This window comes from Mobula hypostoma (genome assembly GCF_963921235.1).
Source record: "Mobula hypostoma chromosome 10 unlocalized genomic scaffold, sMobHyp1.1 SUPER_10_unloc_2, whole genome shotgun sequence".
In the NCBI taxonomy this organism is placed as follows: domain Eukaryota; kingdom Metazoa; phylum Chordata; class Chondrichthyes; order Myliobatiformes; family Myliobatidae; genus Mobula; species Mobula hypostoma.
The window spans coordinates 12,068-37,241 of NW_026948137.1; the positions used below are offsets into that span (position 1 = coordinate 12,068).

At 43.8% G+C, this 25,174-nt stretch overlaps 2 protein-coding genes across 2 annotated transcripts in view; one reads left to right on the plus strand and one right to left on the minus strand.

Moving 5' to 3' along the window:
* Window positions 1-25,144, minus strand: LOC134341247 (zinc finger protein 239-like). Its single transcript, XM_063039105.1, has 2 exons — window positions 25,008-25,144; window positions 1-3,658 (listed from the first exon to the last, which is right to left on the minus strand). Exon 2 carries the CDS (start codon window positions 3,225-3,227, stop codon window positions 2,313-2,315), a length of 915 nt encoding a protein of 304 aa, XP_062895175.1. The 5' UTR covers window positions 3,228-3,658; window positions 25,008-25,144; the 3' UTR covers window positions 1-2,312.
* Window positions 24,902-25,174, plus strand: part of LOC134341244 (zinc finger protein 229-like) — a 63,495-nt gene continuing 63,222 nt past the window's right edge. The window contains exon 1 of the mRNA XM_063039100.1: window positions 24,902-24,921. The gene's annotated coding sequence lies outside the window, so the exon portion shown is untranslated. The remainder of the gene's footprint in view (window positions 24,922-25,174) is intronic.

The window sequence follows — 25,174 nt, forward strand, 5'->3', positions numbered from 1 at the left end:
GGGACAAATAGACAGAGAGATCAATCCAAGGTGCAATCAGGGCTCTGCCACTTGAGACTGGCTCTGTGAATCAGAAGTAAATGGGAGAGAAGAGGAGAGCTGCAGTGATAAATAGGGGAATCGTCAGTTCAATTTAAGTTTTATTGTAATTCAACCATTCATAAATGCAGGGCAATGAAACAGTGTTACTCCAGGGCCAAGGTGCAAAACGCAGTACCAACAGCCACATGCGGCATGTACAAGGTAGCAGGTACAAGTGGTATCACAATCACAGAATAAAAGAGGACAAACTAGAGCTATCAATCTACAGCCGAATACGGTGGAGCTTGTCTTCTGCCGAGCGAACACTGGGGAGGGTGCAGGGCACCACTGCCTCCAGCCCAGATGCTGTGCCTCAGCACCCTCAATGGAATGCACCAGCTTTGATGGCTCTCTCTGGTGACACCGTGGCTTGAGGCCCTGAGTCCAGAGTACAGCTGAAATCTGCAGTCAACCACAACAGAGTTTGTCTTCTGGTGAGCGATCACTGGGGGAGGGGACAGCACCAGCTTCAACGCCGCTCTCCTGGCGACTGTAAACAGGCAACACATGGCTTGAGGCCTAATCATTGCTACAACAGAGGGCACACAGCTCCCCTGCCACCTGCCCCGTTCTTCCCCAATAAATCAAACTTGCGGCATATTACATTAATAACGTCTAAAAGGGTCTTGCAATCACAAAAAAAGCAATCAAGATGGCCACTCTCTATTAGACTGTAAGCCTCCATCGACTCAGGCAGCAGTACATTGCACAGCTTGATTTTCTCTGCCAGCGAGTAACTTGCTGATGGGGTAGACCTGCAGTACTTTAGTTCCTTAATGTATAGCAGGACCTTGTGATCATAAAAATACATTGAAATAGGACATTAGCATCTTGACCTGTAGAAGTTGCTACAACTGAACACACCACCATCTTACCAGGAGAGCAGAAAGGAAATTCTGTGCATGAGAAAGAGACTCCCAGATGGTATGTTGCCTGAAGAGTCCAGGACAACTCAGATCAAGTCCTCAGTATTATTTAGCAGGAAGGTGAATAGGCATTGTTATTGGTCTATATAGGAAGATTGACGAGGTTCTGCAAAGGAAGTTCAGGGAGTTAAGTGTGAAGTTAAAGGGTAGGACCTCCAAGGTTGCTATCTCAGGATTACTACCTGATTGCTAGTGATGAGGCCAGAAATAATATTATACATTATAACACGTGACCAAGGAGTTTGTGTAGGAGGGAGGGCATAAAATTATTGAATTATTGGCCTCTCTTCCAGGGAAGGTGAGAATTGTACACAATCGATGACTTGTATCTGAACTGGAAGGGGACTACTATCTTAAAGGGAGGGCTTGCTAGAACTGCACAGGTGGCGAGGGTTGCAAGAGGATGGGAACCAGAGTGCTAGAATAGATAGTGGAGAGGTTGTGGAGACCTCAGACATAGTCATGAATCAAAAGGCTGAGCACGGTATGACTAATGTTCTGAGCTGTGTATATTTGAATGTAAGAGGTTTCGTAGAAAGGGGAGATGACCTCATGGCATGGATTATCACATAGAATTATGATATTGTAGCCATTAGTGAGTCTTGGTTGCCAGAGGGGCAGGAGAGGCAGCTCAGAATTCCAAGGTTCCATTGTTTCAGACGTGACAGAGCTGGAGGGGTTAAAGGAGGAAGGGTGATGTTACCAGTTAGGGAAAATGTCACGGCAGTGTTTCGTCAGGACAGACTAGAGAACTCGTCGAGAGTCGTTACGGGTGAAGCTGAGGAATAAGGAAGGTATAACGAACGATGTTAATAAAACATAGAACAGTACAGCACAGGAACAGGCCAGTAAGCCCACAATGTCGTGCCAAACAAATTTTTAAAAATACTAATCCCTCCTATCTACACCACATCCATATCCTTCCATCTTTCTTACATCCACGTGCCTATCCAAATGTCTCTTAACAGCCTCTGATGTATTTGCCTCCACCACCATATCAGGCAGTGCACTCAATGACTCTGGAGTAAAAAAAAACTTACCCTCACATACCCTTTGAACCTACCTCCTCTCATCTTCAATGCATGCCCAATGGTATTAGACATTTCATCCCTGGGAAACAGATGCTCCCTGTCTACTCTATCTATGCTTCCTGTCAGCAGAAGAAACTCCTCCCATCCCCAGTGACCAGGGTGCAGAACTGGGTTTGATGAACAGCAGCAATAATTGCAGAGTTCAACACCAACAGTCACTTTTGAACTTGCCCTTGGATTCGGCAACTGTGCAGGTTGCATGCATGTATCTTATTTAAATTTTTTTGTGAACTCGGTAGTGCCTTACAAGGTGGGATGACCGAGTGTATCCCTTCCCACAGTCAGAGCAGGTGAATGGCCTCTCCCCAGTATGAACTCGCTGATGTTCTTTCAGTGCATACGAATAATTGAATCCCTTCCCACAGTCTGAGCAAGTGAACGGCCTCTCCCCAGTGTGAACTCGCTGGTGTGTCAGTAGGTGCGATGACCGAGTGAATCCTTGCCCACAGTCTGGGCAGGTGAATGGCCTCTCCCCAGTGTGAACTCGCTGGTGTGTCAGTAGGTGGGATGATCGAGTGAATCCCTTCCCACAGTCTGAGCAGATGTATGGCCTCTCCCCTATGTGAACTCGCTGGTGTGCCAGTAGGTTAGAAGAATGACCAAATCCCTTCCCACACACAAAACAGGTGAATGGCCTCTCTCCTGTGTGAACACGCTGATGTATTTGTAGGTTGGATGATCGAGTAAATCTCTTCCCACAGTCTGTGCAGGTGAATGGCCTCTCCACAGTATGTACTGACTGATGGTTCTGCAGGTGGGATGACTGAGTGAACCCCTTCCCACAGTCTGAGCAGGTGAACAGTCTCTCTCCAGTATGAATTCGCTGATGTACCTTCAGGTGAGATGACTGAGTAAACCTCTTCCCACAGTCTGAGCAGGTGAATGGTCTCTCCCCAGTGTGAACTCGCTGATGTCCCTTCAGGTCAGATAACCGAGTAAACCCCTTCCCACAGTCTGAGCAGGTGAACGGCCTCTCTCCAGTGTGAAGCGACTGGTTCATTGGTGTGTCTGCAGATGGGCTAAGTGAATCTCTTCCCACGCACGGAGCAAGTGAATGGACTCTCACTCTCACTGCTGTGAATTTTCTGATGTGTCTCCAGGCTAGATGACTGAGTAGATCCTGTCCCATACAGAGAGCAGATGAATGGCCACTCCCCAGTGTGAATTCACTGGTTTGTCTGCAGGTCGGCTAAATGAGAAAATCCCTTCCTGCACGAGGGAATGAGGACCTGCCAGTACAATCAGATGTCAGACGTAGTGAAACCCTTGTATAATCAATGTAGTTGTAAAAGTGATCTCCAGTGAACAAATGCTGGAGTGTTCTCAGCACCACGATTCCAGTGGATTTCACTGCATTACTACAGAAAACTTCATTTCAGACACAAAACACATTTCCAGCTGGGATGAGATACTTCTTCATCTCCAAGGATCACAACTGATATATTGGTGTTACAAAGGAAATATCTGGTCACTCTTTAAATATCTGGGCAGAGGCAGCAAAAACCGGCTTGTTGTTGTGTTTGGGATTCCCGTTCTCAAAAATTCCTTGTCATTTGTCACCTGTAAAAAGATTTATAAAATACATCAATAGGTGAAGGACAGCATTTCAGATTATATCATTTTAGTCTCTGTAGATAAAAAGTACCTGCCTAGTTTTTCTTCACCCCCCCCCCACCCAAGATAGGGAGATGTAGTGGTCGTTAATAGTGTTGTTGCTATGCTACTCAGTGGGAGCAGCTCGCATACTGTATAAGAGAGTATCAATAAAGTTCAGCTGAATATCCTACATGCTGGTGTCCTGGTGTGCTCTGCAATGTAATAGAACATAGAAATCAACAGCACATTACAGGCCCTTTGGGCCACAATGTTATGCTGACCATGTAACCTACTCTATAAACAGCCTAGAATTTCCCTAGCACAGAGTCCTCTAGTTTTCTAAGCTCTGTGTACCTATCTAAGAGTCTCTTAAAAGACCCTATTGTGTCCACCTCCACCACCGTCACTGGCAGTGCATTCCACACACCCACCACTCTTTGTGTAAAAAACTTACCTCTGACATTCCCCTTGAATCTACCTCTAAGCACCCTAAAACTATGCCCCCATGTGTTAGCCATTTCAGCCCCGGGAAAAAGCCTCCGGCTATCCACACAACCGATGCCTCTCATCATCTTATACACCTCTATCAGGTCACCTCTCATCCTCCGTCGCTTCAAGGAGAAAAGGCCAAGTCCACTCAACATATTCTCATGAGGCATGCTCTCCAATCCAGGCAATATCCTTGTAGATCTCCTTTGCACTCTCTCTATAGCATCAACATCCTTCCTGTAGTGATGTGACCAGAACTTGACACAGTACTCCAAGTGGGGTCTAACTAAGTTCTTATATAGCTGTAACATTACCTCACGGCTCTTGAACTCAATCCCACAGTTGATGAAGGCCGATACACCATACACTTTCTTAACAATAATGGCCCTCAGTAATGAGCACTATATGTTGATCATCGTGAATTGATGCTACAGACTAAGTGAGACTCCCAACAAGGAAGAATTTACAGTATGACTGTTCTTGTTCACATATGTTAGAGCATTTAGAAGAGTTGGGGCCTCCCAATGAGTGGATGCCTGGGATGCACTGCCTGGTATTGTGGTACAGGCAAATACATTGGAGGCTTTCATGAGACGTTTGGATAAATGGGGAAAGAATTCAAAGTTCGGAGATGCCACGGGACTTGGGAGTCCTCATACAGGATTCCCTTAAAGTTAACCTCCAGGTTGAGTCGGTAGTGAAGAAGGCGAATGCAATGTTGGCATTCATTTCTAGAGGAATAGAGTATAGGAGCAGGGATGTGATGTTGAGGCTCTATAAGGCACTGGTGAGACCTCGCTTGGAATACTGTGGGCAGTTTTGGTCTCCTTATTTAAGAAAGGATGTGCTGACGTTGGAGAGGGTACAGAGAAGATTCACTGGAATGATTCCGGGAATGAGAAGGTTAGCATATGAGGAACGTTTGTCCGCTCTTGGGCTGTATTCCTTGGAGTTTAGAGAATGAGGGAAGACCTCATAGAAACATTTCGAATGTTGAAAGGCATGGACAGAGTGGATGTGGCAAAGTTGTTTCCCATGATGGGGGAGTCTAGTACGAGAGGGCATGTCTTAAGGATTGAAGGGCGCCCATTCAGAACAGAAATGCGAAGGAAGTTTTTTAGTCAGAGGGTGGTGAATCTATGGAATTTGTTGCCATGGGCAGCAATGGAGGCCAAGTCATTGGGTGTATTTAAGGCAGAGATTGATAGGTATTTGAGTAGCCAGGGCATCAAAGGTTATGGTGAGAAGGCGAGGGAGTGGGCCTAAATGGGAGAATGGATCAGCTCATGATAAAATGGTGGAGCAGACTCGATGGGCCAAATGGCCGATTTCTGCTCCTTTGTCTTATGGTCTTATGGTCTTATATGCACATTGATGTAAAGAAGATAGAGGAATATGGACTGTAAGACAGAGGGATTAGTGTTTTGGCGTTATTGATTAGTGTTTTAGCTGGATTGGCACAACACTGTGGGCTTAATGGACTGCTGCTGTTCTATATGTATGAAAAGTATCCAGAGACTTGTCATTCTAAACTGCGTATGCTGGTTTGCTAATTGTATGCACCATGAGGCAAGATCTGAGAACTGGCCACGGTTGCTAGGCAACACCTTCAAGCTACACCCAAAAGTGGATACATTGCAATGATCTGTGGGCTACTAGCCTGGAGAAGTGCACAGAGACACAGGCAGAGTAGAGAAGTCAGTCAAACTCTCAGGGAGAGAAAAGTGTGTGTTGTCCAAATAAATAAAATAATAAATAAACGAACATACAGGAAAATGGAGCAAATACCTAAAGTACCTATATCTACTTACCGAATAAAGCCCTCCCCCCGAGACATTTGATTCCTTAAGGGACTTTGAGAGATGGTTCAGATGGTTGAGAGACATATAAAATACACACACACAATCTAGAGGAAATGGCCAGGAAAGGTATTGTATAGCTTTAAAGACACACACCACCATGAGTGAATAGGTAGCAGAAATGGTAGCTGCGGCATATGTCGTTAGCTACCCAGAATGTTTTCTGCCTGGATTACTCATACATTCTGATAGTTTGTACATTTGTAAAAGCCTTATAGAACATTTGCCTCTGGGGGAAGAGGGTTTGTTTCAGCTAATGGAAAGCCCCTCCCATCTGCTGGTCTGTTGCCCTCTATATTTGAAGAAGCAAAGGGGAAGGAATATGGAGTCATAAATGCAAAAACCCACTCAAAATTATCCCAAGGGGTATAAGAAGACTGCTGAACTAGTGAGGCAAGGTGCTTTAGATGGGCAGGAATGGCAGCCGCAAATTGGGGAGACAGGAAGGCAGAAGGAACACCAGGTTAAGGTTAAGGATTTAACTGAGAAGCAGAAGAAAGTTAAAGAATTTTTAAAAATTATTAGAAGGAGCAGAGTCAGAAATATACAAAGAGCTCAAGGGTATACATGTTAAGGTTAGAGTGATCCTATATGAAGGAAGGTTTGTGGCCCCAGAGGGAGGAAGAAATCAGATGATCCACTGGTACCATGACTTATGGGGGCACCAGGGTGCCAAAAGCACCCTGGAAAAGATAAAGGGGATGTGTTGGTGGCCTCGGATGAAGGATGACAGAGCACTATGTCAATAATTGCTTGATCTGTGCATAATAATATAATCCTGATAAAAATGCAAAGAATAGAAGCCCTCCAACATGTGCAGGGGCCTTGGATTAATTTTCAGGTAGATTATGTTGGACCCTTGTCACCCATCACAGGAGGGTACAAATATATTCTTGTAGAGGTAGATACTTCCACCAAGTGGATGGAAACTTTCCCAACTAAGACAATCATGGACAAAACCACAGCAAAAATCTTATTGGAGAGGGTCTTTACTTGCTGCTGTTTACCTCGAAGTATAGAATCGGATCAAGGCACACATTTTACAGCCCCGACAAAGCAAGATGTCATGGCACTTTTCGGGATCAAGCAGAGATTTCATATAACCTATAGACCACATTCTAGTGTGAGGCCACTCAGTCCATCGAGTCAGCTCTGTCATTCCTTAATGGCTGATCCCAGATCCCACTCAACCCCATACACCTGCCTTTTCACCATATCCTTTAATGCCCTGACCAATCAGAAAATGATCAACTTCTGCCTTAAATATTCTTTGTCCCCCATTACTACCTCACCAGGATCATTTTCCAGTGGTCCAATATCAACTCTCACTTCCCTTTCACTTTCTATATAACTGAAAAAACTTTTGGTATTCTGCTTTATAATATTGGCTAGTCTGCTCTCATATTTCATTTTGTTCCTTATAGATTTTTAGTTGCCTTTTGTTGTATTTTAAAAGGGGGAATTTGTCACTTTGGTACCAGAATAACAGCCCCTGCCGGTAATTTTTAAATTTTTAAATGGTGCCTGAATGGTGCTCATCTACAGTGAGACAGTTGTTTGCTCATCATCTTGGGAGACAACTAAGCGGTGTGAATTTAAGTCAGTCAAAAATAGAAAGAAGAGAGGACTACTGAAATTAGTGGAAGCATGTAATGTATCAGGAGTAGTCATGGTTAGTACCTCAGATATAGCAGAATTAGGAAAATAGATGTAGTCCTTTCAGCAGAAAATAGGGGATATTACTGGAGAAGATTATTGGGATCAAATACAGACTGATTGAATTGGTTGTAGTGCATCACAGGTGACTCTGGATGCCTTTAAATTTCTGAAGTCTCTTCCAGATACAACGAATCTGATTATTGACCACATGGACCTCACATCTAAGGAAAGACATCAAACTGAGATCTGAGTTGGTTGCTTGCCATGATTGGTATGAACTTAATACAACTTGATGCAATCAGGTAACAAATTGGGTATCAGATGAGCAACAAAAAGAACAGGTTTGGGAAAAGACACCCTTATGTCACACTGGAAATCTCACACGAACCAATGGACTAACGGGTACCTGTGATGATGGTAAAGAAAGGTTTTATGTTGGTGGAGAATTCCACATTCCCCCACATTAATAATTTAACCTCCTCTTTGAAACAAGTTCAAAATGTGGGCAAATATCAGAAGACTTGGATACTTTTAAGTAACCCACCAATACATGTTGTTATGAATGATATTGAGAAAAACCATGACCATAAGACCATAAGACATAGGAGCAGGATTAGGCCATCTGGCCCATCGAGTCTGCTCTGCCATTCAATCATAACTGATCTTGTTTTTTTCCCCTCCTCCTCAACCCCAGTTCCCAGCCTTCTCCCCATAACCTTTGATGCCATGTCCAATCAAGAACCTAACAATCTCTGCTTAAATACACCTATCGACCTGGCCTCCACAGCTGCGTGTGCCAACAAATTCCACAAATTCACCACCCTTTGGCTAAAGAAATTTCTCTGCTGTTTTGAAAGGGTGCCGCTCTATCCTGACATCCTTTCCACATCTACTCTGTCTAGACCTTTCAACATTTGAAAGGTTTCAATGAGATCCCCCCTCATCCTTCTGAATTCCAGTGAGTACAGACCCAGAGCCATCAAACGTTCCTCGTACGATAATCGTGCTTGTGAACCTCCTCTGGACCCTCTCCAATGCCAGCACATCTTTTCTAAGATGAGAGGCCCCAAAACTGTTCACAATACTCAAGCCGAGGCCTCACCAGTGCCTTATAAAGTCTCAGTATCACACCCTTGCTCTTGTATTCTAGATCTCTTAAAATGAATGCTAACATGGCATTTGCTTTCCTCACCACTGACTTGACCTGCAAGTTGACCTTTAGGGTGTTCTGCACAAGCCTCCCAATCCATTTGCATCTCAGATTTTTGGATTTTCTCCCAGTTTAGAAAATAATCCACACATTTATTTCTCCTACCAAAGTGCATGACTATGCATTTTCCAACATTGTATTTCATTTGCCACTTTCTTGCCCATTCTCCTAATCTGTCTAAGTCTTTCTGCATCCTACCTGTTTCCTCAACACTATCATCTGCAAACTTGGCAACAAAGCCATCTATTCCATCACCTACATCATTTATATACCGCATAAAAAGATGTGGTCCCAACACCGTCCCCTGAAGAACACCACTAGTCACTGGCAGCCAAATAGGAAAGTATCATTTTATTCCCACTCACTGCCTCCTACCAATCAGCCAATACTCTAACCATGTTAGTAACTTTCCTGTAATACCATGGGTTCTTAAGTTGGTAAGCAGCCTCATGTTTAACACTTTATCAAAGGCCTTCTGAAAGTCCAAATATACAACATCCACTACATCCCCTTTATCTATCCTATTTGTAATCTCCTCAGAATTCCAACAGGTTCGTCACACAGGATTTTCCCTGAAGGAAACCATGCTGACCTTGTATTGTCTTGTCCTGTGTCACCAAGTGCTCCATCTCCTCATCCTTAACAATTGACTCTAACATCTTACCAACCACTGAGGTCAGGCTAACTGGTCTATAATTTCCTGTCTGCTACCGTGGTGTGACGTTTGCAATTTTCCAGTCCTCTGGCACCATGCCAGAGTCCAATGATTTTTGAAAGATCATTTATAATGTCACCACAATCTCTAATGCTACCACTTTCAGAATCCTACGGTGCAGTTCATCTGGACCGGGTGACTTATATACCTTTAGCTCTTTCAGCTTTTTGAGCACCTTCTCTCTGGTAATAGTAACTGCACCCACTTCTCTTCCTTCACACACTACAACATCAGGCATACTGCTTTGTGTCTTCCACAGTGAAGACTGATGCAAAATACTCATTTCTTTAATCAGCCATCTCCTTTTTATAATATCCCGTTATTATTTCTCCTGCCTCATTTTTAGTGGTCCTATATCCACTCTCATTTCTCTTTTATTTTTAACATACTTGAAAAAGTTTTACGATCCACTTTAATATTATTTGCTAACTTGCTTTCATATTTCATCTTTTCCCTTCTCATGATTTTTTTAGTTGTCCTCTGTAGGTTTTTAAAAACTTCCCAACCCTCTATCTTCCCACTAATTTCTGCTTTGCTGTATGCCCTTTCTTTTGTTTTTACAATAGCTTTGACTTCCCTTGTCAGCTATAGTTGTACCATTTGAGTACTTCTTCACTTTTGGAATATATATGTCCTACACCTTCCTCATTTTTCTCAGAAACACATACCATTGCTGCTCTGCTGACATCCCTGCCAACAGCTCTTTCCAATTTACTTTGGCCAACTCCTCTCTCATACCACAGTAATTTCCCTTACTCCTCTGAAATACCGCTACATCATACTTTACTTTCTCCCTTTCAAATTTCAAGTTGAACTCAATCATATTGTGATCACTGGTTCTGAAGGGTTCTTTAAGTTCCCTAATTGCCTTCGGTTCATTACATAACACCCAATCCAGTTTTGCTGATCCCATAGTAGGCTCAACAACAAACTGCTCTAAAAAGCCATCTCATTGGCGTTCAAGAAACTCACTCTCTTGAGATCCATTACTAACCTGATTTTCCCAATTGACCTGCATGTTAAAATTTCCCTTGACTACCATAACATTGCCCTTTTGACACCTTTTCTACTTCTTGTTGTAATCTGTAGTTGACACCCCAGCTACTGTTGGGAGGCCTGTATATAAGTGCCGTCAGGATCCTTTTACCCTTGCAGTTTCTTAACCCAACCCACAAAGATTCAATCCCTGTGAACTTTTCGATCTTATGTCACATTTTCTACAAATCTGATGCCATTTTTTACCCGCAGAGCCACGCCATCCTTCTGCCAACCTCCCTACCCCACTGATACAGTGTGTAACCTATGACATTCAGCTCCCAACTACAACCATCCTTCAGCCATAATTCAGTGATGGCCACAACATCATACCTGGCAATCTAGTGCAACAAGATGATCACCTTATTTCTTATGCTATGCGCATTTTGATACAACACCTTGAGTACCGTATTTGCTATCTTTTCTGATTTTGCATCCCTGATGCTTTGATACTCAGCCTATTGGCTGCAACTAAGTCCCATCACCTGCCCACCATTCCTGACAGTCTAATTGCACACTATTTTTACCACCGTCCCATCACTCCAGTTCCCACTCCCCTGCCAAATTAGTTTAAACCCTCCCTAACAGCTCTAACAAACCTGCCTGCGAGAACGTTGGTCCCCCTCGGGTTCCGGTGCAACCCGTCACTTTTGAACAAGTCATACCCCCATCAGAAGAGATCCCAATGATCCAAGAATCTGAAGCCCTGCCCCCTGCACCAGCTTCTCAGCCATGCATTTATCTGCCAAATCATCTTGTTTCTACCCTCACTGGCACATGGCACAGGCAGCAATTCAGAAATTACTACTCGTGAGGTCCAGCTTCTCAGTTTTCTACCCAGCAAAGTCTCTTTTCTGGATCTCTGTTTTTCCTTCCCATGTCATTGGTACCAATATGTATCAAGATCTCTGGCTGCTCCCCTCCCTCTCCAAAATGTTGTGGTCGTGATCTGAGACATCCCTGACCCTGGCACCTGGGAGGCAATATATGATCTGGGTGTCCCATTCACGTCCACATAATCTCCTGGCTGTTCCCCTCACTATTGAGTCCCCTATCACTACCGCTCCCTTCTTCTCTCCCTTCTGCACCACAGACTCATGCTCAGTTTTTGTAACCTGGTCGCCACGGCATTCTCCTGGGAGGTCATCCCCCACAAAAGTATCCAAAGCGGTATACTTGTTTTTGAGAGGAATGGCCACAGGAGTGCTCTGCTCTAACTGCCTACTTACATTTCTCCTGACAGTCACCCAGGTACTCACCTCCTGCAACCTCGGGGTGACTACTTCCCTGTACTAACTGATCAATTATCTCCTCACTCTCTTATACAAGCCAAAGGTCATCCAGTTGCTGCTCCAGATCCCTAACACGGTTTTCAAGGAGCTGCAGCGGAATGCACTTCATGCAGATGCAGTTCCCTGGGAGACTCTGCATCTCCCAGTTCTCCAACACCCAGCACGAAGAACATACCACAGCCATTTAAGTGGTACAGTAAGAGAGAAAAAAAACATAAAAGAAGGGAAAGATATATCAAAATGTCATCAAGGGAGAGACTTGGGCTTGCTTGCCTGGAAGAGATGACAAGACAGAAATTTGAAATTGTGTTTTCAGTACTTAAGAGAATTGTTCATTGTCTAGTCTGTCTGTAAATAATGAGTACATATAGCCATGAGTTATACCAAAGGATGGAATGTCCTTTGGAAGTCTTAATGTTGCCATTGGATGCATGACTTGAGATTTGACTATTGGAGGATGAACTTTACCTCAGCCAGCAGTAGATACGGTAATGAAGGAGAATATCACCATAATATGGTGGAATTCTTCATTAAGATGGAGAGTGACATAGTTAATTCAGAAACAAAGGTTCTGAACTTAAAAAGGGGCAACTTTGAAGGTATGAGACGTGAATTAGCTAAGATAGACTGGCAAATGACACTTAAAGGATTGACGGTGGATATGCAATGGCAAGCATTTAAAGGTTGCATGGATGAACTACAACAATTGTTCATCCTAGTTTGGCAAAAGAATAAATCAAGGAAGGTAGTGCACCCGTGGCTGACAAGAGAAATTAGGGATAGTATCAATTCCAAAGAAGCAGCATACAAATTAGCCAGAGAAAGTGGCTCACCTGAGGACTGGGAGAAATTCAGAGTTCAGCAGAGGAGGACAAAGGGCTTAATTAGGAAGGGGAAAAAAGATTATGAGAGAAAACTGGCAGGGAACATAGAAACAGACTGTAAAAGCTTTTATAGATATGTAAAAAGGAAAAGACTGGTAAAGACAAATGTAAGTCCCCTGCAGACAGAAACAGGTGAATTGATTATGGGGAGCAAGGACATGGCAGACCAATTGAATAATTACTTTGGTTCTGTCTTCACTAAGGAGGACATAAATAATCTTCCAGAAATAGTAAGGGACAGAGGGTCCAGTGAGATGGAGGAACTGAGCGAAATACATGTTAGTAGAGAAGTGGTGTTAGGTAAATTGAAGGGATTGAAGGCAGATAAATCCCCAGGGCCAGATGGTCTGCATCCTAGAGTGCTTAAGGAAGTAGCCCTAGAAATAGTGGACGCATTAGTGATAATTTTTCAAAACTCGTTAGATTCTGGACTAGTTCCTGAGGATTGGAGGGTGGCTAATGTAACCCCACTTTTTAAAAAAGGATGGCGAGAGAAACCGGGGAATTATAGACCGGTTAGCCTAACGTCAGTGGTGGGGAAACTGCTGGAGTCAGTTATCAAGGATGTGATAACAGCACATTTGGAAAGCGGTGAAATCATCGGACAAAGTCAGCATGGATTTGTGAAAGGAAAATCATGTCTGACGAATCACATAGAATTTTTTGAGGATGTAACTAGTAGAGTGGATAGGGGAGAACCAGTGGATGTGGTATATTTGGATTTTCAAAAGGCTTTTGACAAGGTCCCACACAGGAGATTAGTGTGCAAACTTAAAGCATACGGTATTGGGGGTAAGGTATTGGTGTGGGTGGAGAATTGGTTAGCAGACAGGAAGCAAAGAGTGGGAATAAACGGGACCTTTTCAGAATGGCAGGCGGTGACTAGTGGGGTACCGCAAGGCTCAGTGCTGGGACCCCAGTTGTTTACAATATATATTAATGACTTGGATGAGGGAATTAAATGCAGCATCTCCAAGTTTGCGGATGACACGAAGCTGGGTGGCAGTGTTAGCAGTGAGGAGGATGCTAAGAGGATGCAGGGTGACTTGGATAGGTTGGGTGAGTGGGCAAATTCATGGCAGATGCAATTTAATGTGGATAAATGTGAAGTTATCCACTTTGGTGGCAAAAATAGGAAAACAGATTATTATCTGAATGGTGGCCGATTAGGAAAAGGGGAGGTGCAACGAGACCTGGGTGTCATTATACACCAGTCATTGAAAGTGGGCATGCAGGTACAGCAGGCGGTGAAAAAGGCGAACGGTATGCTGGCATTTATAGCGAGAGGATTCGAGTACAGGAGCAGGGAGGTACTACTGCAGTTGTACAAGGCCTTGGTGAGACCACACCTGGAGTATTGTGTGCAGTTTTGGTCCCCTAATCTGAGGAAAGACATCTTTGCTATAGAGGGAGTACAAAGAAGGTTCACCAGATTGATTCCTGGGATGGCAGGACTTTCATATGAAGAAAGACTGGATGAACTGGGCTTGTACTCGTTGGAATTTAGAAGATTGAGGGGGGATCTGATTGAAACGTATAAGATCCTAAAGGGATTGGACAGGCTAGATGCAGGAAGATTGTTCCCGATGTTGGGGAAGTCCAGAACGAGGGGTCACAGTTTGAGGATAGAGGGGAAGCCTTTTAGGACCGAGATTAGGAAAAACTTCTTCACACAGAGAGTGGTGAATCTGTGGAATTCTCTGCCACAGGAAACTGTTGAGGCCAGTTCATTGGCTATATTTAAGAGGGAGTTAGATATGGCCCTTGTGGCTACGGGGGTCAGGGGGTATGGAGGGAAGGCTGGGGCGGGGTTCTGAGTTGGATGATCAGCCATGATCATAATAAATGGCGGTGCAGGTTCGAAGGGCCGAATGGCCTACTCCTGCACCTATTTTCTATGTTTCTATCACAATCCAACAAACTGATACAGATCTATATTTTGTTACCGAGTGCTGTTCAAAAAGAAGGGTACAAACAAGGTGAGTCAGCAAGACTGCAGAAAGCGGTGACAGTACAGCTTTGCACAAACACAACAGAAACAAAGAACAGGGAAACTGTCCAACTGCACGGTATGCAGCAAGTCTCCATTCCACATCAAAGAATTCTGTCCTGCAAAGAAGTGAAATGTCACCAATGCAATAGAGTTGGCCATTATAAAAGCCAATGTCAGTCAAAGACAGGTCAGGAGGTCAAAGAAAACCATAATTCAGATGAAGAGAGAGCTTTTCTTAGGACTCTAGATTCAAATAGACAAGGCTGGTGTATTATGGTTCAGTTGCAAAATAAGGCAGTGACATTCAAAATGGACACAAAATTAATGTCTGTTCATAAAACTGGCGAAGAAAACAGGCATCACATTAAACCCAACTAAGAAAGTGCTGATGGGGCCAGGGAAACATAAGCTCAGTGTGAAAGGAATGTTTACTACTTCCATCCATAAAAATAAGAAACAGTTAAAAGAGTATGTTGTTCAGAATCATTTCTCACCATGACTGGGATGACATGCCATGGAGAAGCTGAACCTCATTGTAAGGTTGGGTTGGCTAAACAGTGATTAGTGGCAGAAGTACCTGGAGTTGTCCACAGCCTTGGGGTGTGAAAGGAGAGTACCTTATCCAACTGAGGTCTGGAGTGATGCCCTACTCTCTAACTACAGTGAGGTTTATACCAATCCCATTGATGAATAGTCAAAGCTGAACTTGAAAGAATGAACTTGACATCATAACAAGAGTGAATGGACCTACTGACTGGTGTGTGGGCATTGTTCCTGTTCCCAAACCAGATGGCACAGTGAAGAAACACACATCAAAGTTGCTGGTGAATGCAGCAGGCCAGGCAGCATCTCTAGGAAGAGGTACAGTCAACGTTTCAGGCCGAGACCCTTCGTCAGGACTAACTGAGAGAAGAGCTAGTAAGAGATTTGAAAGTTGGAGGGGGAGGGAGAGATCCAAAATGATAGGAGAAGACAGCGGGGTTGGGGGGGGGGGGAGGGATGGAGCCAAGAGCTGGACAGGTGATTGGCAAAAGGGATATGAGAGGATCATGGGACAGGAGGCCCAGGGAGAAGGAAAAGGGGGAGGGGGAGAAAACCCAGAAGATGGGGAAGGGGTATAGTCGGAGGGACAGAGGGAGAGAAAGGAGAGTGAGAGAAAGAATGTGTGTATATAAATAACGGATGGGGTACGAGGCGGAGGTGGGGCATTAGCGGAAGTTAGAGAAGTCAATGTTCATGCCATCCGGTTGGAGGCTACCCAGATGGAATATAAGGTGTTGTTCCTCCAACCTGAGTGTGGCTTCATCTTTACAGTAGAGGAGGCCGTAGATAGACATGTCAGAATGGGAATGGGATGTAGAATTAAAATGTGTGGCCACTGGGAGACCCTGGCACAGTGAAGACCCGTGTCAATCTAATAAAATTGAATAAAACAGTGAGACAGGAGAAGTTTATTCTGCTGTCTGGTAACACATTGGGTATGCTGGTTGTAGCAAAGTACTTCACCAAACTAGATTCAAACTCTGGGTTCTGCCAGATCCGTTTAGCTCCTGAGTCACGGAAGCTCACAATTTTTATCACATCATACGTGATGCCTTCAAGAGACTCCACTTTGGCATCTCATCAGCCCCTGAACTCTTTCAGATGAGGATGAACAAAATTTTGAATGGACTGGAAGGAGTAGTCTATCTAATTGTTGATACACTCATCTTCAGAGGCTCAAGTGAGGAACATGACAAAAGAGTGGAAGCTGCCTTGGAGAAACTGAAACAGGCTGGAATCACCCTGAATAAAATTAAATGCAAATATGTAACGTTGGAAATGAACAAAGTTGGAGCTGAGAAGTCTGTCAAAATTTTAGATGTCATGCCAAATCACCAGACTCCTAAAGTAGTAGAGGCAGTATTGTGCTTTCTTCACAATTATACTTGTGTGCTGGCTCCAGGACAGATCCCCTGAAATAATAATGCCCAGGAACTTAAAGTTGCTAACCCCCTCCACCCTTGATGCTCCAATAAGGACTGGCTCATAGTCTGTGTTCCCTCTAAGCCAGCGATCCCCAACCACCGGGCCGCAAAGCATGTGCTACCGGGCCGCACGGAAACGATATGAGTCAACTGCACCTTTCCTCATACCCTGTCACGCCCACTGTTGAACTTGAAAGCACGCGAGGACATCAAGTCGGTCATTAACCTACAACTACCGGATGAGTAAAAAACAAACGTTGCTTGAGAGTTTCTTTGGAAGAGATGGTAGGGGACAGGGTATGAGGAAAGGTGCAGTTGACTCATATAGTTTCCTCGCGGCCCGATAGCACATGCTTTGCGGTCCGGTGGTTGGGGATCGCTGGCTTAGAGGGAACACAGACTATGAGTCACTCCTTATTCGAGCATCAAGGGTGGAGAGGGTTAGCAACTTTAAGTTCCTAGGCATTATTATTTCAGGGGATTTGTCCTGGACCCAGCACATAAGTATAATTGTGAAGAAAGCACAACACTGCCTCTACTACTTTAGGAGTCTGTGGTGATTTGGCATGACATCTCATGCAGCCTGGTACAGCCGTTCCGATCTATTCTTACTTTCTTCTTCTTACTTTTTAATTTACGTTGTTTTTTGTATTTTTTTTTCTCACGGTAACACGTCGAAGCTGCACCCACTCTAACATGCTGGTAGAGAGAGTTTTATTTGGGTTTTCTTTAGCGCTGGAAATGGTTACATCCTGACACGCGGGACAGAAGCAAGGTCGCATTGTGTATTCCACGGACCAGCAAATACCGGGCGGCTTAGCGAACAGAGCGGCGGACACCCCTGCTGAAATCCGGAGGAAAACACACAGAGGGGATCACAAAGCCGAGGAAACAGGACCGGGTCGAGACAACAGAGACTCTTGGAGAAGAGGAGTTCGGTTGGTAATACCGTTCCGGCTGACCAGAAGTGCACTGAGAGCGGTAAGCGTAAAGGAGTTGGGTGCTTACTGATCTGGCGAACAACGGATAGTGCAATCCGGGGTATATTACGATCGAGGAACGTGTTTGCAGACTGAATATTGAACTTTTTACTGTTGGACTTCGGCCACATTCCACCGTGATACAACACTTGGTGGCACAGGAGGTCGTTCCAGCCTGTGGCCATCGAACGTGCAGCTCCTCCCGTGGACGGTCAGACACCCTGAGCCAATAGACTGGTCCTGGACTTATTTCCCATCTGGCATAGTTTGCATTTTGGTGTTTGATTGTTGGGGTTTTTTGTATTGCTATATTTACGCTCTATTCTTGGTTGGTGCGGCTGTAACAAAATCAAATTTCCCTCGGGATTAATAAAATATATCTATCTATCTATCTATCTATAAAAGGCCTAACGATGATGATAACGCAGAGACAGCTGAGGCCAAGACTGCAAAAAAATAGAAAGCTTCCTTCAACAGAAAATACGACGAGTCGTATAAAATGTCTTTATTGCGACCAGTGACTTGCACACTCCAAGCCCCGTGTGTGATATGTGGAGACAAGCTGTCTAATGATGCAATGAAGCCCTCAAAACTGCTTCGGAACCTTGAGTCCAAGCACCCTGCACTTAAAGACAAACCTGTTGAGTTTTTTGAGCGGAAAAAAAACGTGAGCAAGCGGGACAGAAGCAAGTGCTGAGAGCCATCACCTCCACAAATGCTGCTGCTCTGAGAACGTCGTACTTAGTGGCTAGCCGTATTGCTAAGGCTAAGAAGCCTTTCACTGTTGGTGAAGAATTGATTCTGCCTGCTGCCAAGGACTTGTGCCGTGAACTGTTGGGAGAAGCTGCAGCTAACAAGATGGCACAGGTTTCTCTTTCAGCTACCACAGTTTCAAGGAGAATCAATGTCATAGCGGAGGACATCGAAGCACAGCTGCTGGAATGGTTTAACGAGTCTGGTTTCACTACCCGAGTCAAAGAGGTTGCACCTGAATGCCAGTCTACACACTGTGTCACACACAGGGAAATGACGACTAGCCGAAAAATGTCACCTGATCCTAACCCTAACCCTAATGCGAATGACGCTATTGAAGTTATCAATCACATCAAAGCAAAAGCCCTTAACTCACGTCTGTTTGAGCAGCTTTGCGAGGAAATGGATCTCTTACACACTGAAGTCAGGTGGTTATCAAGGGGGAGAGCCCTGGTCAGGGTTTTTGAGTTAAGAGAGTCGCTACAGAGATTCCTTTCAGGAAAAAAGTCCCCACTAGCAGCACACTTCAGTGACGAGGAGTGGATAGCAAAACTCGCTTATCTGTGTGACATCTTCAACCTGCTCAATGAACTCAATTTGTCACTTCAGGGGAGAATGACAACTATCTTCAAGTTGGCAGATAAAGTGTCTGCTTTCACAGCCAAACTGGAACTGTGGGGACAGCGAGTGGACATGGGCATATTTGACAAGTTCCTAACATTAGCTGGGATTTTGGGAGAGACTGAGGCTGCACCATCCTTCTCACAGCCAGTGCGTGATCACCAATCTTCGCTGTCGACAGAATTCAAGCGTTACTTCCCAACCGCAAATGACCCAAGACGTGCAAAGGAATAGGTTCATGACCCATTTGTGAATGTCCCCGGTGAATCATCCATGTCAGCACGGGAAGATCATCAACTCCTCGAGCTTGCAAATGACGATGGACTGGAAAGAATAGAAACCATAGAAAAACTACAGCACAGAAACAGGCCTTATGGCCCTTCTTGGCTGTGCGGAACCATTTTCTGCCTCGTCCCACTGACCTGCACACGGATCATATCCCTCCATACACCTCCCATTCATGTATCTGTCCAATTTATTCTTAAATGTTAAAAAAGAACCCGCATTTACCACCTCATCTGGCAGCTCATTCCATACTCCCACCACTCTCTGTGTGAAGCCCCCCCTAATGTTCCCTTTAAACTTTTCCCCCCTCACCCTAAACCCATGTCCTCTGGTTTTTTTCTCCCCTTGCCTCAGTGGAAAAAGTCTGCTTGCATTCACTCTATCTATACCCATCATAATTTTATATACCTCTATCAAATCTCCCCTCATTCTTCTACGCTCCAGGGAATAAAGTCCTAACCTATTCAACCTTTCTCTGTAACTGAGTTTCTCAAGTCCCACACATCAAAGTTGCTGGTGAACGCAGCAGGCCAAGCAGCATCTATAGGAAGAGGCGCAGTCGACGTTTCAGGCCGAGACCCTTCGTCAGGACTAACTGAAGGAAGAGTTACTCACTCTTCCTTCAGTTAGTCCTGACGAAGGGTCTCGGCCTGAAACGTCGACTGCGCCTCTTCCTATAGATGCTGCTTGGCCTGCTGCGTTCACCAGCAACTTTGATGTGTGTTGCTTGAATTTCCAGCATCTGCAGAATTCCTGTTGTTTTCTCAAGTCCCGGCAACATCCTTGTAAACCTTCTCTGCACTCTTCCAACCTTATTAACATCCTTCCTGTAATTTGGTGACCAAAACTGAACACAATACTCCAGATTCGGCCTCACCAATGCCTTATACAACCTCATCATAACATTCCAGCTCTTATACTCAATACTTTGATTAATAAAGGCCAATGTACCAAAAGCTCTCTTTATGACCCTATCTGCCTGCGACGCCACTTTTAGGGAATTTTGTATCTGTATTCCCAGATCCCTCTGTTCCACTGCACTCCTCAGTGCCTTACCATTAACCCTGTATATTCTACCTTGGTTTGCCCTTCCAACGTGCAATACCTCACATTTGGCTGTATTAAACTCCATCTGCCATTTTTCAACCCATTTTTCCAGCTGGTCCAAGTCCCTCTGCAGGCTCTGAAAACCTTCCTCACTGTCTACTACACCTCCAATCTTTGTATCATCAGCAAATTTGCTGATCTAATTTACCACATTATCATCTAGATCATTGATATAGATGACAAGTAACAATGGACCCAGCCCTGATCCCTGTGGCACACCACTAGTCACAGGCCTCCACTCGGAGAAGCAATTCTCTACTACCTCTCTTTGGCTTCTTCCATTGAACCAATGTCTAATCCAATTTACCACCTCTCCATGTATACCTAGCAAATGAATTTTCCTAACTAACCTCCCATGCAGGACCTTGTCAAAGGCCTTACTGAAGTCCATGTAGACAATATCCACTGCCTTCCCTTCATCCACTTTCCTGGTAACCTCCTCAAAAAACTCCAATAGATTGGTCAAACATGACCTACCACGCACAAAGCCATGTTGACTCTCCCTAATAAGTCCCTGTCTATCCAAATGCTTGTAGATTCTGTCTCTTAGTACTCCCTCCAATAACTTACCTACTACCGACGTTAAATTTACCGGCCTATAATTTCCCGGATTACTTTTCGATCCTTTTTTAAACAACGGTACAACATGAGCCACTCTCCAATCCTCCAGCACCTCACCTGTAGACAGCGACATTTTAAATATTTCTGCCAGGGCCCCCGCAATTTCAACACTAGTCTCCTTCAAGGTCCGAGGGAACACCCTGTCAGGTCCCGGGGATTTATCCACTTTAATTTTCCTCAAGACAGCAAGCACCTCCTCCTTTTCAATCTGTACAGTTTCCATGATCTGACTACTTGTTTCCCTTAATTCCATAGACTTCATGCCAGTTTCCTTAGTAAATACAGACGCAGAAAACCTATTTAAGATCTCCCCCATTTCCTTAGGTTCCGCACATAGCCGACCACTCTGATCTTCAAGAGGACCAATTTTATCCCTTACAATCCTTTCGCTCTTAATATACCTGTAAAAGCTCTTTGGATTATCCTTCACTTTGACTGCCAAGGCAACCGCATGTCTTCTTTTAGCCCTCCTGATTTCTTTCTTAAGTATTTTCTTCCACTTCTTATACTCCTCAAGCACTTTATTTACTCCCTGTTTCCTATACATGTCATACAACTCACTCTTCTTCTTTATCAGAGTTGCAATATCCCTTGAGAACCAAGGTTCCTTATCCCTATTCACTTTGCCTTTAATCCTGACAGGAACATACAAACTCTGCCCTCTCAAAATTTCTCCTTTGAAGGCTTCCCACCTACCAATCACATCTTTGCCAGAGAACAACCTGTCCCAATCCACGCTTTTTAGATATTTTCTCATTTCTTCAAATTTGGCCTTCTTCCAGTTCAGAACCTCAACCCTAGGACCAGATCTATCCTTGTCCATGATCAAGTTGAAACTAATGGTGTTATGATCACTGGAACCAAAGTGCTCCCCTACACAGACTTCCGTCACTTGTCCTAACTCGTTTCTTAACAAGAGATCCAATATTGCATCCTCTCCAGTTGGTCCCTCTATATATTGATTTAGAAAACTTTCCTGAACACATTTTACAAACTCTAAACCACCTGCACCCCTAACAGTATGGGAGTCCCAATCAATATATGGAAAATTAAAATCCCCTACCACCACAACTTTATGTTTCCTGCAGTTGCCTGCTATCTCTCTGCAGATTTGCTCTTCCAATTCTCGTTGACTATTGGGTGGTCTGTAATAGAATCCCACTAATGTGGCCCTACCTTTCCTGTTTCTCAGCTCCACCCATAAGGACTCAGTAGACAAGCCCTCTAATCTGTCCTGCCTGAGCACTGCTGTAATATTTTCCCTAACAAGCTATGCTATGCTATGCTATGTATGTTTGGCATAACATCCCTGCCAGCATTCTGGATCAAAGTCAGGGCTGAATATCCTGAGATAGCCACGAAAGCACTGAAAACATTGCTTCCATTTCCAACATCATATCTCTGCAAAGTGGAGTTTTCTGCAATGAATGCAACGAAAACTAAACTGCAGAATAGACTGGACATAAGGGAACCTCCTTATGACTTATAATTGACTTATCACTATATTCAAATATGCGCTGAGTGTTTAATATTAAATTCATTAGATAAACCCTTTTAGAAACAAAATTGTGTGTATTAGCCACTGATAAGTGACTTATAGTTGACTTACCACCTATACTCCAGTCGTAATTAACACCACCCACACCACCCCCCCCCCACCCGGTCCGCGGTGCAAAAAAGGTTGGGGACCCCTGCTCTAAGCTGTGCGTGTGTATGCACGTGCACATGTTTTTCAATCAGCACACAAAGAAAATTAATGTGCGCACAAAAAGTTAGTTACCTAAAATAATTAATAATTAATTAATTAATAATTATACTTTTTGAAAATAATCTTTTAGCTAAATGTTTCTGTTAACTAGTTAGTCCGTTTTTCAAATACCACAATGCACATCACTAATTTACGTCACCTCACCTTTCCTGTTCGGTTTGTACAGCTGCATCAGAGACATTGAAACTTTGATGAGAACTATCTGTACAATGTTTTCTCGATCTGCAGTTAAAAGATGTGAATTTAAAGAAATTGCAGAGGCCTCTGAAAATGAAGCTGTTGCTTTCAGACCACTTAATGAAGTCAGATGGTTATCTAGACATTTTGCATTGCATGCAATAATTAAAAATTATGAGGCACTGATCACATACTTTGAAGAAGATCAGTCAAATGACCCTGTAGCTAAATATTGTCACAAGAAATTGATAAACATCACAAACAGAGTAGCTTTACAGGTTTTAAGTGATGTGTTTGATGAACTTGCTGCACTGTACAAGATTCTGCAAAAGAGTGGCCTGACTCCGATTGATTCACTTCATTTTGCACGAAGCAAAATTAACAAGATAAGAAAGTAGTATCTGGGAGACAATGTTTTGTGGAGTGACAAAGTTAAAGTTTTGCTAAGCCAACAACATGAGGAAAACATCACAGTAGATACAAGTTCGCTGTTGACTTTTATAAATAGTCTTTGAGTTCATTTAGAAGAAAGGTTTCCTGAAGATGAGGTACAAGAATGGTCAGCTTGTGATTTCTCTGCAATTGCAGATTGTGACTTCACATTTGGTGATGAACAAGTTAATGCCTTATATCTAAAATATCATGATTTTCTAGCTGAAAATACTGTAATAGTTAGTTTAATTATTTCAAATTTTCCATGCAAGAAAAAATTAAATCCAAACTGATTTCAAACTTAGCTCAAATGGTGGCATTTGTACTTCAAAATGCACAGTTTTGCGACCTTGCACAGTTGACGGACATTGGGGGAACCTTTCTTGCATTTAGTGCGGACTGTGAGCAAGGTTTTAGCCTAATGAATCAACTCAAAAACAAGCTGAGGAACCGTTTAGGTGAATGTCATTTGGATATGTTAATGAGAATCAAAAGCTATCAATTGGATGGAAGTTCTATTAGTCTAGATAGAGTTTACAAAGAATGGGTAAATGCCAAACACAGGAGAGAAAAAAAATAACTGTGACTTAAATATGTATGTTATTTTGTTGTTACTCTGTGCAGTTTTATGTCAAATATTTTGTAAACCTACATAAACTGTACCATGTGTGCATTCAGTGCACACATACTTTTGTCACAGGAAAAAAATTTGCACAAGATTTTTACACACACTGACTACTAAAAATTAGAGGGGACATTGCTCATAGTCCTCTAGTTTCACTCTCCTGAACTCTACAATCAGTTCCTTGGTCTTGCTGACAGTGAGAGGTTGCTGTTAGATGCCACTCAGCCAAATTTTCAATCTTTCTCCTGCCTGCTAATTCATCATCACGTTTGATTTGGCTTACAATCAGAAAATTGAAAATGGTGCTGAAACTGTGCACAGAACAAGAAGAAGTTGAACATTGATGATTTTCTCGAAAACTAAAGCAGATGGAAGGAATTTGTTCTTTTTCTCCATGCACCACTGATTGACATTTTCAATGACTAGAAGCTAGACTTTTCATCTAAAATTAACTCAGAACTATATTCATGTTCCAAGTTCCCAATCCTTGGATTTAGATTGCTAGAGATCGGCAGAGTGTAGGAGATGCATCCGCTCCCATTCACTCCGCCTGCGATTCTAAACACGTCCTATGCACTGGCGGTGAAAAAGCGGATAGTATCAGACAGGGCTGTTTCTTTACCCAGAAACCCCTAAGAAAGGGAGAGCCGTCTATCCGCTACGTCTCGGCGGTGCGCAAGCAGAAAGCTTCCAGGCGCTCGGGTACGGATCGTGGGGCTGAGCGAGAGGGAAAGGACCGGGACTGTGGAGCCAAGGTATGTCTAGAGCACACAATGACTGTCCTTCATTCACGGTTCGGACACTGGTGCCGATGAAATCCCCATCCGGATCCCGTCCCTACCTGCTGCCGATTCCCGAGCTCAAGTGCACATCCGGAACGGCCTGTAACCTTACACATGCGCATTTGATCATCTGGTCGTCGACGGCGGAGTCTGCAGATCTGGGAATACAAAGCAGTTCGCACAAAACGCTGGAGGAACGCAGCACTCAAGCAACATATATGAAAAA

Excerpts from the sequence above, each read along its gene's own strand:
- LOC134341247 (XM_063039105.1), bottom strand. The coding sequence starts at position 3,227 with ATGGGACAGGATCTACTCAGTCATCTAGCCTGGAGACACATCAGAAAA.